Genomic DNA, 14,472 nt, shown 5'->3' on the forward strand with positions numbered 1-14,472 from the left:
CAGAAAAAATATAGTCCCTTTGTCTGTTAGGTGGTCTTATAACTGAAGCAGCTCATTTGAGCAAAAAGCACTGAATATGAGAGGCGGGCCAGTCCCTGCCATTTGATCCAGAACACTGCAAGAGACCACTGAAGGTCCAATTCTCACTGCCAATGTGCAGAGAGAGTGCGAAACCAATAAAGAAGGGTCTGGACATAGCGTGGTATGAACCGATGACCTGCAGCTGGGTGGGCACACCCACCCCACCACCTGCAGACCACAGCTACGACAGAGGATATTTCCTACAGGTTGGCGAGCAGGCATTGAGTGCCACCCACCCCATGTCTCAGAGTCCTCCAGCCCCTTGTAAGTGCAGGGGACAGGGAGGAGGGCTGCCCACTACTCCATGAGTCCAACTGAGTCAGCCGTGACTTTGCCTGGCCCAGTTTGGCCTCCCGCACTAAGAGGTGGCCCAGAAAGAACCAGCCTCTCACACGGCACACACTGAGGCCAGACGCTGCTCTCGGCTCTGTGCAGAGCAGCCCATGCACTGATCCCCCCGCTCTGAGCACTAAAGACCCCCAAAGCAGAGCCCACCAATCCCAGCTCAGCCTCACTCTGAGCCCCACAGCCAACTCGAGTCCCTTCCCAGAGACGGCCCTTCTCTATCCATTCACACCTGAGATATCACAGGAACCTACATCTCTTCAAGGATGTAGCTCCCAGGTGATGACCATTTTGCTCCTAGTGCAGTCTCTCCTCCGCTCATTGGCCCCAAGTGAGTGCTGAGCAGGTATCAGATCCTATGACCCAACCCCACAATCCAGGAAAGCAGAACACTCATTACCAATGTCATTATTAAATAACTTGCCCATGGTCACACAGCTGCTAAGGAGAGCCAGGTCTGAGCCCAGGCATTTACACCTTTCTAGGCTCTGCCATCACCACCACCTGCTAGGAAACACTCCAAACGGGACTGTCCTGAGGACAGGTTAGAGGCCACTATCTGATCCTTGAAAATTCAGGCTGAGTGAAAGAAGCCAGACACCAAAGGCCACATTTTATATGATCCCATTTTTATGAAATGTGCAGAAGAGGCAAATCCAGAGACAGAAAGCAGAGTGGTGGCTATCAGGGCCAGAGGGATACAGAGTGATGGCTAATGGTTATGAGGTTTATTTTTAGGGTGATAGAAATATTCTGGAACTAGAGGTGATGATTAAGTAACACATATGCTAAAAATCACTGAATTTTACACTCCAAATGAGTGAATTTTACACTGTGGGAATTATATATCTCAATGAAGAAAGAAATCCCCTATGACTATAGAGAACTTAACAAAATTTGCTTGAAACCTCCACAGAGCTCATCTCTAATGAGTGTGGGGCTACCTTCCCTTGTCCTGTCCCACCACCGCTGACATCCTGCCACCACTGACGTCCCGCCACCAATGTGAACTCCCTGAACTGCAACTGATACAGGTCGACCTGACCAGAAGGAGCACCGTGCTTACCTGCACCTCATTTGTTTTCTGTCTGATGGCCTCTTCCTTTTCCCTAATGTCTTGTTCCAGCGAGTATTTCTCCCTGAATGTTTAAAGATATTTCATGAAAGCACAGTGAATAAGTCAACTGTCACCACAGTGCACTTCCCACCTGACTTCTCAACACCCGATTCCACCCATCCCAATGGAAACCCACCCCAGCTGATCCCTCTTGCTGGGGGTGGAAGTCTAGGAACAACCCTAGGAACCATTCACCCTACGTGACTCCCTCCCCTGGGAGCGTGGGAGGAACGTATGTATGTGATGAGGCATTGCTCCCAATGTGGCCATGCGAGCTCTCCAAAGCAGAGCATTTTCAAAGAGGGAGTCAGAGTGATGCCTGTGGTGGGAAGGACTTTAAAGACTAAGGGGCCACGAAGGAAGGGGCACGGGACGGCCTCTCGGAGCAAATGAGCCCCTGGCCACACCCGGTGAAAAAGGAGACTGCAGACCCACAGCTGCAAGGAACTGGATTCAGATTCCACCCCCCACCCCCACCCCGCCACACACACCTGTGGTTCAGCCAACGCCTTCACCTCAGCCTAAGCAGGGAGCTCAGACGAGCCCTCCCGGACTTCTGGTCTACAGAGCTAATAAATGAGTGATGTTTTAAGCTGCTACATTTGTGGCAATTTGTTATGCAGCAAAAATAAGTTAACACTCTCCGAGTCCTACGCTCGCTCACTCACTCACTGTATGGTGAGCATTTGCTGCTCTGAGGACACACAAGAGGCCCCTACTATCATGGAGTTCAGAGGCCAGTGGAGGAGACAGGTGACAACTCAATGCACAAACAAATATAACCTAAGGGCCACAAAAGGAAATCCAACAGGATAAAGAAAGAGAAGGGCTCTCTGGGGAGGTGGCTTGTGATGGGAGATGTGGAAGAACGTTCTAGACAACAGGAACAGGAAGCCAAAACTCAGCTGGGGGAGCCATGGTGAGAAGTTTGGAGTGATGCAAAGTGGGGTGGGAGGGTCCAGAGGGCTGGCAGCAAGAAGTGGCAGTGAGGGTCTCTGGCCCCAGGGGCTCCCCTATTCTACCCCTTGCGAGAGGCCGTGGTTGGCGCTGTGCGCACCAGGCGTTCGGTGGGGCCCTGCCCATCTCCTCAGCTGCACACAGCTCCACCCCACAGCAACCAGCATTGCTCTCCTCCTTATGGACGGTGTCCCGCCCCAAACTCATATGTTGAACTCTAAACCCCAGAGTGATGGTATTAGGAGGTAGAGCCTTTAAGAGGTGATTAGGTCATGAGGGTAGAGCCCTCAAGAATGGGACTGGTGCCCGTATAAAAAAAGATGCCAGAGAGCTCCCAGACCCCTTCCCCATGTGAGGACACAGTGAGAAGACAGCTGTCCATGAACCAGGAAGCAACTTCGCCAGACATCAAATCTGCCGGTGCCTTGATCTTAGACTTCCAGCCTCCAGAACTGTGAGAAGTAAATGTCTGGCGGGAAGCTCCCCAATCTATGACAGTGTGTTATATATAGCAGCCGAATGCAGTGAGACACTCCTCCTGTGCCCAAAAGGGCTGCCTAGCAGCAGGAACATCACAAGCCAGTACACCTGCCTCCTCCACCAGAATCCAGCACTTGCAAAACAAGAAGACTTTCTTTGGGACATTCTGCCAAAGATGAAACTACCTAATAAAACAGTGTCCTCTTTAGACACAACCCATTATGACTGGATCACACTGCATGGGGGAAAGGCATGTGTCGCCATGTCCCCATCAGTAACAGGCTGCTGGGTCCCTCTCAGAGTTGCCAGCTGGGGGCTGCTCCAGGCCCGGCCTCCTGCAGACAGATGCTCTGTACACACCTGCTTCTCACCCTCACAGGGGAAACACTCCCAGCTGCCAAAGGCTGCACATCTGCAGAGGCTTCCCTGGCCTGACTTGGACACAGGTGCCCTTGCTGAGACCCAACCCTTGCATTATAGCCCCTCCCCTCTGCAGTCCTGATTAACAACCGGCCCAGGCTCTAAGACACTGGTCTCCGTCTTCAGAGGCCATCTCAGCCTTGCCAGGTGGTCCATAACCTCTGGTTTGAAAGACATGGGCACTGGAGCCAGTGAAGAAACGGAAACCACCCTCTGGGCTGAGTGTGAAGCAGAGAGTTTGGCTGCCGAGGCTTCGTGATTCACCTAACCGATCCCACCCGACATCTGATCTGCCTCTGCTTCACCCGCTGCTGAAGTGTCCCCAGCTGTGAGCTCTAGGAATCCAACCCACAAGAGCAAAGCACTGCCATTTTTATTTTTGGGCAAGTAAGCGCTCTTTCCCATGGAGGGCAAAGCACCTCTGGCCCTTCTGCTCGATGCCCCGAAATAAGGAAAGTGTGCCTTCTCTCAGCACTAACTGGAAAGGGGATGCTGCTCTGGAGAGGATCACAGGCCCACACAGGAAGTGGACATATTTGATTCCAAGAGTACAGACACCCTGTCCAAAGCCCTGTTCATATGTGGGGAAACTGAAGCAGTGAGCACAGAAAGAGCTAGAGACCTGGATGTGAGGCCCCTCTAACAGTTTAGCTGTTGGTTCCTAAGCCATTAATGCACCACCTGAGACCCAGCTGCTTTATGTGTCAGAGATAACAAGGCCTTTGGGGAAGGCGGGTGCTGGTGCTGCCTGGTGAACACCTGCTTGAGACCCCACAACCCACACTGGCTCCAACTAAAAATCTTATCTACTCAAGTTCATTAAGCCACTTCAGGAACTCAGTAGAATATATATTTCTTGTCTTTTCCTAACCACACTTGTGACAGTCAACTTTCTTGGTGTTTCCAAAGCCTCTGATGACTTCCAACAGCGACCCGGGGTAGGGTTAGTGTGAGCTTGAGAATCTGAGGGGAAGGAGCCGCTCTCATATACCTTTGTAGCTGGGCAATCTCTTGACTGATATCGTCGAGTTCCTTCACACCAGTGAACTCCCCCGATCCAAGAGAACCTGAGCTGTCCTGCAACCAAATTCAGACACAGAACAAAATATTACCACATTGACCTCACTACACGGCAGGGACTAGCAGACCTTAGAATGAAGAATAAAATCATCTCTCTCCCCACCAACCCTGGGAACTATCTGGGCATCCAGACACAACCAACCAGACACAACCGGGGCACCTGGGGAAGGCTCACATGGGATGCCAACGCCACCTGGTGGCCGGCTGTGGAAGCAACACAAACAAGACAGGCATGCGCCAGTGGCTTACTCACCGGGATGGGAGTGCCTCTCTCTGAGGGTGGGACCATGTCCGGCGAGAGGACTTGAGGGGGGTCGATGCCTTTACTGACCTTCTGCTGAATGAAATACATAGCTAACGCGAATTGGTCTTTGCTTAACTTCCCCGTTTGCCTCGTATCGGCCAGGGCCCTGGGAGAAATGTGGGACGCTAATTACACATCACAGACAACAGATTGAGGATTCAGCCCGAGTGACAAGTACCAGTCATGGAACTCACACTTTTAAAAACATAAAAACAACAGGCTGAAGCACAACGCCTTTTCTACTGAACACCTCACTCCCGGCCCCCAACCCAAGCACCCTGTCAGGGTGGGAGGGAGCTCCCTCCTGGCTCCTGATCGGCATGCAGGTGGCGGACACGACAGTCTAGGACAGAGCAGCCACTCACAGGGAACAGAAGCAGGCTACGTGTGCACTCAGATCTTTGGCCAGTTTCTACGGTCCTGGGTCATGAGAACAGCCCAGGTCACTGGTTTTCAGTAGAAACGACAGCAGCATTTTAGGATGTCATCATGAGGGGATGGGGCCTGGAAAGCCAGGCATGGCCATACTGCACAGGACAGTCCCTCCCTGCCGAGATGTCCCTGCCTGAGTGGCCTTCTAGTGTCCAGCACATAAGTTCCGTGACACCTTCGGGAACCAGGAGCTTGTTGCTATGGGAAGAAATGCCTCACATGGTAAAGACTCGGCCTCCATGTCTATGACAAATGTCTTCTCTTCGCTTACTGCCCACTCAACACAGTTGTTCCCACTGTGCAGAGTCACTGCAGAAACAGCGAGACCATTTTCTAATGCGCAGTAAAGGAGTGCTGGGAATGCTCAACAGACTCGGGCCTGAAAACACTGTCAGTAAACAGGGCCGTGGGGAGCGTGGAGATCTGCTAAAAGTTGCTAGTAAAGACTGGTTTAAAAACATATTTGTCATTGTCACACTTCTAGGTCTGCCTGCGAGAGCCGGTCCTGCCACACACCCAAACCACGGCAGCTCAGGCCGCTGCCTCTTCTCTCCAGCCCCTCCCCTGCTCCCCATCTCTCAAGCATCCTGGGCTCTGAGGCCACATGTAGGTGCTGTCAGTGTCCATGCTCATCCTGATACCACGCTGACTGGCCGGGCGCCAGGTGCTGTTCAGGGAAAGGCCTAGTCTCCATCTTTCCCCTGCAATCTCTCTTGCCCTGCTCTCTCTCCTTCAGTTATGTCCCCTTTTGCCACCTGCTGACAAATCTGGACTGTTTCACTTTCCTAGTGGTGACTCTAGAACTCATTCCATCTGTCCTTGCCCTCCACTCCCTATATGCAATCTCCTATGTTCCTGCTTTAATCCAAGTGTATTTGTGATTTCGTTGCATAATTTAGTGTCATTATGCCACTTACAGATTGAGGAATATTTTATAAATTACTTCCTTGAACTGTCCCTTTATGTGAAGATCAGGGTGTCACATCGCCACCTCTGAATTCCATGTTTGTCCATTTCAGGTGATAAAGGGGGCTGCATTTTATCGGTTTCTAAAAGGGGGCCCTGGATCCAAAGGGACCACAACTGGGCCTCCCCCAGCTGTTTGGTGACTGATGCTGGGCATCCCGTACTCCTTCAGACAGGATGGCCCACTTTCTGGGGCCGGGGCCTCACCTCACAATGTGAATGTCTGTGATTACTGCTCAGGATTATTTTCCCAAGTCACTCAGTACCGTACTAACTCACTACTCTACTTGGAGGGCTCACTTCTCCAGAATTACATTAAAATTCTATCCTTGTAACTCCCAAGTGAAACCCCCTAAGATCCAGGAAGTGACTTTCACCGCTGGCCAGTTACAAAAGGAACCACCTCAGTAATGTGAAGACTGCTCTGCCTGGCCCCAGAGGAAAGTTGGGGTGAGGTACAGACCCGAGACTCACTGAGAGCATGCCTTCACCCAGGAGCCAAGTCACTGGCCTGCAGAGGGCAGGGCCTCTAGGGCGGGTGGCTGAACCCCCACTGCCCAGGGCAGCCTGGCTGGAGCCTTCGGGGATCTTACTGCGTACTCCCCCAGAGGGGGCAGGGCCCACTGGCTGTGGCAAAAGCTAAACCTCCTGCTAGAACCAGCACAACCACCAGCAGGAACTGGTCCCAGCCATTCAAGCAGGCCGCTCCAGAGCTCTCTAGAGGGATAAAACAGGAGACCCTCCTGCTGGAGAAGAATGAACTCGCATGCACAGAACATAGGGACCTCGCTCAGCTCCCATCAGCCCGGCGAGAATGAAGGGGCAGACAAGGAGGCCAATGCACGGCTGGGCTGGCACCCTGACCATTCAGGCCCCTGACTGCCACACCCTCCTGTATTGACTGCTGTACAGCACGGCCTCATCTCTACGAGGCCCCTTGGAGCCCCCACAGCCATTGCATCCACAGAGCAAGGCCCAAATACCAAGGAGTAGACATGCGTCCATCCACCCTTACCATATGTGTGCTAAAAGGTTCTGGGTGAGGCCAGAGTGCATGAAGATCTCCTTCACCTCCTGGCCACTCACATAGCCGTCCAGGTCCAGGTCAGTCTTCAGGAAGATCTCGTCAAAGCGCATCTTGTCTGCCACTGGCACCACCCAATTCACTGTTGGCTGAAAGGGTTTTTTGAAACGGTTAATCCTTAAGCTTTTCATCACCTACAAATATATCCTATTCAAATGCTTTCACATGCGGAAAACCCTCCTCAGGACTCCGTGAGCCAAGAGGGCAGACAGGATCTCTGCTCTGTAATCAGGGAAACTGAGGCTGAGAGAGGTTAATGCCAACTCAGTCAGTCGATCTCATCCAACAGCCAGCCTGCGTCTCTTTGCTCCCCAGCACAGCACTCAGCTCCCCTTGTGCAAAGAGGGAGGTACAGACTCAGCAGGTCTGTCTGCCAACAGCCCCTCCATCCCCACTGTCTGGGACATGCCAGTGACCTTCCAGGAGGGGCTTCGGGCATGCTGGGCAGCACCCTCCTGACTGCCCATTATGGAAGGTCCGTCTCCAACACCAGCCTTCCTGATCTGCCATCTTTTGTCTGCAAATGCTTCTCTGTAGCTGCCAGGGCTGTGTCGATGCCCACAGTGCCAGGATTCTGTACTCTGTACTTCTGTACTTCTCTGTCCCTGCCCCGACTCCCTATGACGCAGTAGTCCCCTGGTGAGGTATTGTTGTACACACAGCACCAACAGGGAGCCTCTGAAGAGCGCACCCCACACCCTCAAGGAAGGCTGTGGACACAGTAGACAGAGTTAAGAGCCCAACGCAATGTGACTTTGGCAGCTGTGGGGCTTGGCCTCCCACACCACTTGCTCAAGTTTACTTAAAAAGGGCAAATGCCACCAAGGGTCCACTAGGACCCATGCACCTCCTAATTCAGGGGCCTCAAGGCCCCTTGGGCACTCAGGGACGGGCCCTTGTAATTGCTAATTCTAGATGTATCACTTCCGACCTTTGGCGCTCTCATGACACAAGTTCCACAGCATCGCTGCCCCTTTTACTGGAGACGTTTCTACTCAGCTGCTTTTCCCAAACAGGTCTCCCTTGTTATCCAAATCTAGCGGGATCCTGACGTGAGCAACAGGAGACCAGACAGCGAGTAGGGAAGCCAAGGCTTCATGTTACCAGACTGTTTCAGTTCGGGGTTTCGGGAGTAAGATAACAGTACAGCAAAGAACTGATCAGAAAACTTATCAGACTCTATGAACCAAAGTCAAACAGCAAGGGCTCTGGCAGCAAGAGCGACCTGAGTTTTACTTGTCACATTATGTGACCTTTGCAAGCGGCCTCTGGTCTGCTGTAGAACGTGATTAGAGGAGACGTAGAAACAAGAATTCTAATGAAGAAGAGGCCCGCTGTCTTAAGTGACTAGAACAAGCTAAACCCTCAAATGCAAAAGGAAGAAGTAACAGCGGATCAGACAGGCTAAGCTGAGAAGAATGCCTTCTATGTCTCATGGGTCCCAAGAAATTACAACTCTGGGACAAGAGTCCTAATATTTGCTGTGCAAACAGAATGACCTTGCTGCCTGATCTCCAGGGTATTGGGTGTGTTAGCAAAATCCCAATGCCTGCTTGGCTATACATCCACACGGGACAAACTTCTTGGAGCCGGGTCTTGCAGAACAGGCTCGGTTTAAGGCCAGCAAAGTAGCCATAGGCCACCAATGAGTGGGAACAGACCCTGGTGGCTAGAAGGGGCTTCACCCCACACCTGGCCATGAGAGCAAGATCAGGCGGAACTTGAGAGGGGGGCCCCCTGACAGGGCGTTACTGGCCTGGGCATGAGGGAAGTGGGAGAGAGGGCGCATGGCAACTGTGGGTCCTCAGAAATGTCTGTGATTCCATCAGCTGCCCCTGTTCATGATGAAAGGGATGCATTCTCCCACTCCCACCTCTGACCCCGATAGCTGCTACTGGTAAAGTCAGTCTAGTCGGGGGGTTGGCAGCACGCTCCTGGGATCTGGAGCCACCAGCTCACCAGGGAGTGGGTTATGAGGCTGGCTGACCTGCCCGCATCAGCAACTTCAGCCCCATTTGCTTCCTTGTTAGGAAAACACATCACCACTAGCCTAGCCTACTTAATAAGGACTTAATAAGAACTCTGGGCAAGAATTCTGTGGACTCAAGAGGTGCTGGGTTGTCTTGAAAAACAAAAGCTCGTGCAGATCTAAATGACTGGCCTCACCCCGCTTTCTGTCCCCAGGCTCACTCTGCTCCAGGCTTCTCCCTGCTTCTAGAACACACCAAGCACTCCCACTTCAGAGCCCGGGCACAGCCTAGTCCTCTGACGGCTTCATAACACCAACATCCTCTCATCAGTGGCCATCCAGCTGGCCCCATCTGTAGGAGCATGCCCCGCTACCCACCCAGACACTTCCAGGACAAGTCCTGTCCTGCTTTCTCATAGCTGTCTGATTTACTTATTGTCTGCCTCCCTACAGAGGGCAGGGGCCTATCGCATGGTTACTGTGGCACCCCCCAGGACCTCCAGGACATGCTGGGCATGGCTGGAGAGCTGCTGAAGGTGCCCAGGCTGGGCCATCTAGACACTGGGCTTCTCAGCAGACAGCCATGTGAAGCTCACCAAGTAGAAGTTAATGCCTGTGGGCCATGCCTTCCGCCTGGCCACAGCACTGATGAGAACTGTGTTAGCCTCATGACCAAGCCACCTGACCCTCTGATCATTTTTATACTCTAGGGTGTGATGTGTGTTCTATGAGTCTCCGCAGTCAGACGGTTGACCTTACAAATATGTCATGAGCAAGAGGAATCACTGTCTATTATGCACTTCTCCTTTTCATTTTTATCACATTCTAAAGTTGTGTGGTGGTGCCAACTGGCCTTGTCACATTCACTGCTTTGCCTTTGAAATCACAAATGAGGCAGAAAGCAAAGTATGATTCCAGATGTAACTCACATTCTTGCATGTTTTAAACAATCTCAAAGGTGCGCTTTTATAAAGATGCTGCATTGGCTAGAACAAGAAATGCCTTTTGATATATAAGATGCTACCGTGCGGAGAGCCTCTCACTCGCCTGGTCATTCAATACACATTTGCTGAGCATCAAAGTACCAGAGATTGTCCTAGTTGGTGAGATTATAAAAAAGAACTAACTCTGCTCTCTTAAAGCCATAGGGTGTATACATGCGTGCGTGCATAAACAGATGACACATAATTGATTACATAACACGCCAGGTGTGAGAATCTAGAATAATTCGGAGTAGAGGGAGAATGGCTGGATGGGGAGGGCCTGGGGTGTGCTGGTAATGGTGTGATCACACCAGGCTCCCCTGATGAGGTACCCCATGAGCAGAGGGCTTACGAAGCAAGGTGCCACAATAGATCTGGGGACACCCCTCCCAACAGAGGGACTGCCTAAGCCAGGAAGGGCAGAGATGGGAGAGAGCCTGTCTGGAGGTGGGAAACTTACTGGGTGTGTCTGAGGAAGGGTCATTATTTATGAGCAAGTGAACAAGAAAGTTAATTCTGAATCTCTGTTGCTATGGACTGAATATATGTGTCCCCCCAAATTCATATGTTGAAATCCTAACCCCAAAGTGATGGTATTAGGTGGGGCCTTTGGGAGGTAATTAGGTCATGAGGGTAGAGCCCTGGTGAAAGAGATTAGTGCCTTTATAAAAGGGACCCCAGAGAGCTCCCTTATCCCTTCTGCCATGAGAGCGCATGGTGAAAAGAGGGCTGCCTGTGAACCAGAAAGCCCTCACCAGTTGCCTAATCCACCAGCACCTTGATCTTCAACTCCTAGCCTCCAAAACAATGAGAAGTAAATGTCTGTCAGTCTATGGTATTCTGTTATAGCAGCCCAAATGGACTATAATACCTGTCACAAATATTTTTAATCACAAATGTTGCCTTTTTGGGTCACAAATTACTTGCTCCCAAGAAACATCTCACTGGGGCTCTACACACAAAACAGCTGCTCTGAGAAGCGGTGACGCACACAGAGGGCACCATACTTGTGTTTGCTTGATGCTGTGCTTGGGAGACAAACTGCCCGTGCTGTTCAGACTGCTGACGCTGCCATGAGATGGCGTGGAGCGAAGGCTGTCTTTGGGTGGGGGGCTGGCAGGCAGGACTGGCACAGCACCTGGGAACACTTTCTTTCTCTTGGAAGGTGGGATGAGGGACGGGGGCAGGACGGAGGGCACAGGCTCCTTCTCGAGGGCTCGGTACACCAAGTGCATTGCCTGTAAGCACAAAAGAGAATCACATTCCAGTGGTTAAGCCCAGGCCCAGGGCAGGCAGAGGGCAGCTCTATCAGGGCTGCAGTGACGAGACGAAGACTGCTCCTTTAGAGAACGCTTCCAAGCTGAACAGAGTAAAAATAAACTTCTTGTAATGAGCTATGCTTCCAAAGCATAATTTTCTAAGACATTTGTTTAACCACATGAGACTGAATGAGTACAAACGGAATTTAATCATACCAGACTTCATACATGTTCCCTCACTACACGGGAAGGCCACCGGCTCCAGGGCTGACGAATTCCAAAGTATTGCAATTTGGAAGTCTAAAGACAAACTATGAGAGCTGTGTGTACTTCAGGATATTCCAGAGACATGAAAAACTACAGAAGAGGGTATGCTGTGCAGAGGACAGGACAAGTGGCTCTCCTGTTTGAGGCAGGTAGGGAAACATAAAATGACACAATTTGTAAAAGAACATAAATCTTGGTTGACGTGATGAGAAATGGTAAAAACCAGCTGAAAAGGGAAACTTGGGGCTTGTGAGGCTGAAAGGAGAGAGGCCTGTTCCAGCTTCACTTGAGACCAATCACCTTGGGGGAGGAGGCTGGGGAGCTCATGTGTAATGGGGACAGAGTTTCAGTTTTGCAAGATGTAAAGCGTTCTGGAGATGGATGGTGGTGGTACTTAATGTCACTGAACTAGGCACTTAAAAATGGTTAAAATGGTAAATTTTATGTTATATATATTTTACCACAAAAAATAATGACAACTAGTAAAAACAACAGGATAACAGAGAAATATGGAAAATGCTCAAAGTGAAAAGGCAAAACAGAGTTGATGTGTGGGAGAAAAACATATCTGAATACTACTGACGATCGGGGTTTATAGGGGAATGGAAAGAGAAATTTCTAATTCCCTTGGAAAATGGTTTAGATTTAACCTAGAAGTTTAAAATTTCAAAGGCTTTACACACATAGTAAACATAATAAGAAGTTTCAATTCATGTATATACTGTACAAATCACATTTTAAAGATGTTTAAAATTCCTAGAACAGATTTATCTCAAGGATACAGTTGCATTTCATTGTTTTTTATTGCATGGGTATTCCCAGATAATTCACAGTTGTGTTTTTTGCTGTTGTTGTTGTTGTTGTATGGAAGGGCGGGGTTTGAACTAAATTACTATTTATTATAGTGTTGTCCTTAACTATAAGGGGCTACTTCATTCTACTTTGAGATCTAACAGGACAAGGTAAGTGAATAAATCTTCCATGAATGGAAGATAAAGGTCCAACATGGCAGTGAGGTTGAGGAATGGGAGGAAGACGACCAGGGACAGACTGACGGGAGCCCAGGGTGAGGAGGGCAGGCTCAGGGTGAGGTCAGCCCAGCCCACCAGGCAGCTGAAGAGGCGAATGGGTTGTCTCAGGCATATGGAAGGAGGGCAGCCGCAAGGAAGGGTGGCCCATAAGACAGGAGAGCCCTGATCTGCATACAGCTCCACTGCTGTCTCTAAGAGGAAGGGTGGGAGTGCCTAGGCTCTGGCATGGACAGAAGGGGTATACTGGGGCACTGGTAGGCACGTCTACAAGCACGCCTACTTCCTAACTCTGTCTGCTGGGAGTGACGGGAAGCAGGGGTACCCCAGGGGCACTGAGCACTCTGGTTTCCAATACCATCCTCCGCTCTAAGGACCAGGGCTCCCTAGAGAAGGGGCTGATACAAGGCTGGGGAGTCAGGAGCATCTTATTGTGCCATGAGGAAGCAACTGGTGATAGAATGATGGGATATGGCCAAAGGACAAAGGAGCCAGCTTGAAGGAACTCCCACTGGGCAAGATGTTACACCAGTGAAGGATTATAGACCATGGAGCAGAGGACGCATCCATGAGTTCACTCTGATACAAATTCTTAACAGTAGAAGGCCAGCTAGAAAATGTGCGAGGAATGACAGAATTACAAGACAGACCACCTGCAATCACCAGAGTCCTAACGGATGCAGGCGAGACTCCTGGGAGAAACAGTGGGTGAGAATTAGAGGGGTAACAGGGTGCTCAATCTCTATGTGTCTCCCATGAGACTGAGCACAAAGGAAGAGTAACTGCAGGGAGAAACCCCGGCCTCCATCCTGACCACGATCAAGGCTGACACCGTGGTAATGACATACAATAAGACATCACATGTCTTATGGATGTTGTGTGCCCCAGGAGAACTCATCACCTCGGTGCAGTTCTGCCCCATAAAGTACAAGGCTTGGATCAGCAGAGGAAACAGCAGACAAGCCCGCACCAAGGGACACTTGGCAAAATGCATTCTGCAAATGCCCACGTGGCCATGAGACACAAAAACAGACAGAGCTGCCCCAGATTAGAGGACATAAAAGCGACAGCTACAGAACATACCAAACTAGGCTGGAGTCTCTTTCACTACAAAGGACATTTTAGCAAAACCTGAATAATATCCTTAGATTAGATAATAGATATATAATACAGTAACATATAAGCTATAATCTATAATAGACACTATAATAAACAATGTCAATATTAATTTCCTGATTTTGAATTGGACAGTGGTTATAGAAGAGAATTCCCTGGTTTTGGGAAATACACACTGAAGTATTTGGGGGTTAAAGGTATTGTGTCTACAACTTACTCCAAAATGATTCAAAGGAAAAATTCATGGGCGCACCCGCACGGACTTGCACTCACGGGGGGAGAGAGGGAAGAAGAGAAAAGGATAAAGCAATGTGGTAGAATAGTAACACTGAGGAATCTGAAGATTATTCAGAAGAATTCTCTGTATTACTGCAACTTTTCCTTAAATGCAAATTATGTCAAAATAATAAACTGTTTTAAATTAAATGATAAAAAAAAAATGAGCCCAGAAACCCCCTTCCCCCTCCCCATGAGCAGCACATTCCCTTCCTCAGCAGGGTGAGGAAAGTCCCACTGGGGACCTACCACAGCAAACTCATCTCTGTCCAGGTGCCCATCCTTGTCGATGTCACTGAGGTCCCAGA

The 14,472-nt window shown here is 50.2% G+C and overlaps 1 protein-coding gene across 11 annotated transcripts in view; it reads right to left on the reverse strand.

Moving 5' to 3' along the window:
• The window catches only part of EPS15L1 (epidermal growth factor receptor pathway substrate 15 like 1), an 89,138-nt gene that overhangs the window by 43,774 nt on the left and 30,892 nt on the right, over nt 1–14,472 (reverse strand). For all 11 annotated transcript variants that reach the window (XR_003044986.1, XM_006904250.3, XM_006904249.3 and 8 more), the window contains 6 exons: nt 14,414–14,472; nt 11,226–11,456; nt 7,198–7,355; nt 4,734–4,890; nt 4,392–4,477; nt 1,493–1,565 (listed from right to left, as the gene is read on the reverse strand). Coding sequence is in view for 10 of the 11 variants with exons in the window: in XM_006904250.3 (XP_006904312.1) it covers nt 1,493–1,565; nt 4,392–4,477; nt 4,734–4,890; nt 7,198–7,355; nt 11,226–11,456; nt 14,414–14,472 (764 nt within the window). In the remaining variant the exon portion in view is untranslated. The remainder of the gene's footprint in view (nt 1–1,492; nt 1,566–4,391; nt 4,478–4,733; nt 4,891–7,197; nt 7,356–11,225; nt 11,457–14,413) is intronic.

Source organism: Pteropus alecto, unplaced genomic scaffold (genome assembly GCF_000325575.1).
Source record: "Pteropus alecto unplaced genomic scaffold, ASM32557v1 scaffold160, whole genome shotgun sequence".
In the NCBI taxonomy this organism is placed as follows: domain Eukaryota; kingdom Metazoa; phylum Chordata; class Mammalia; order Chiroptera; family Pteropodidae; genus Pteropus; species Pteropus alecto.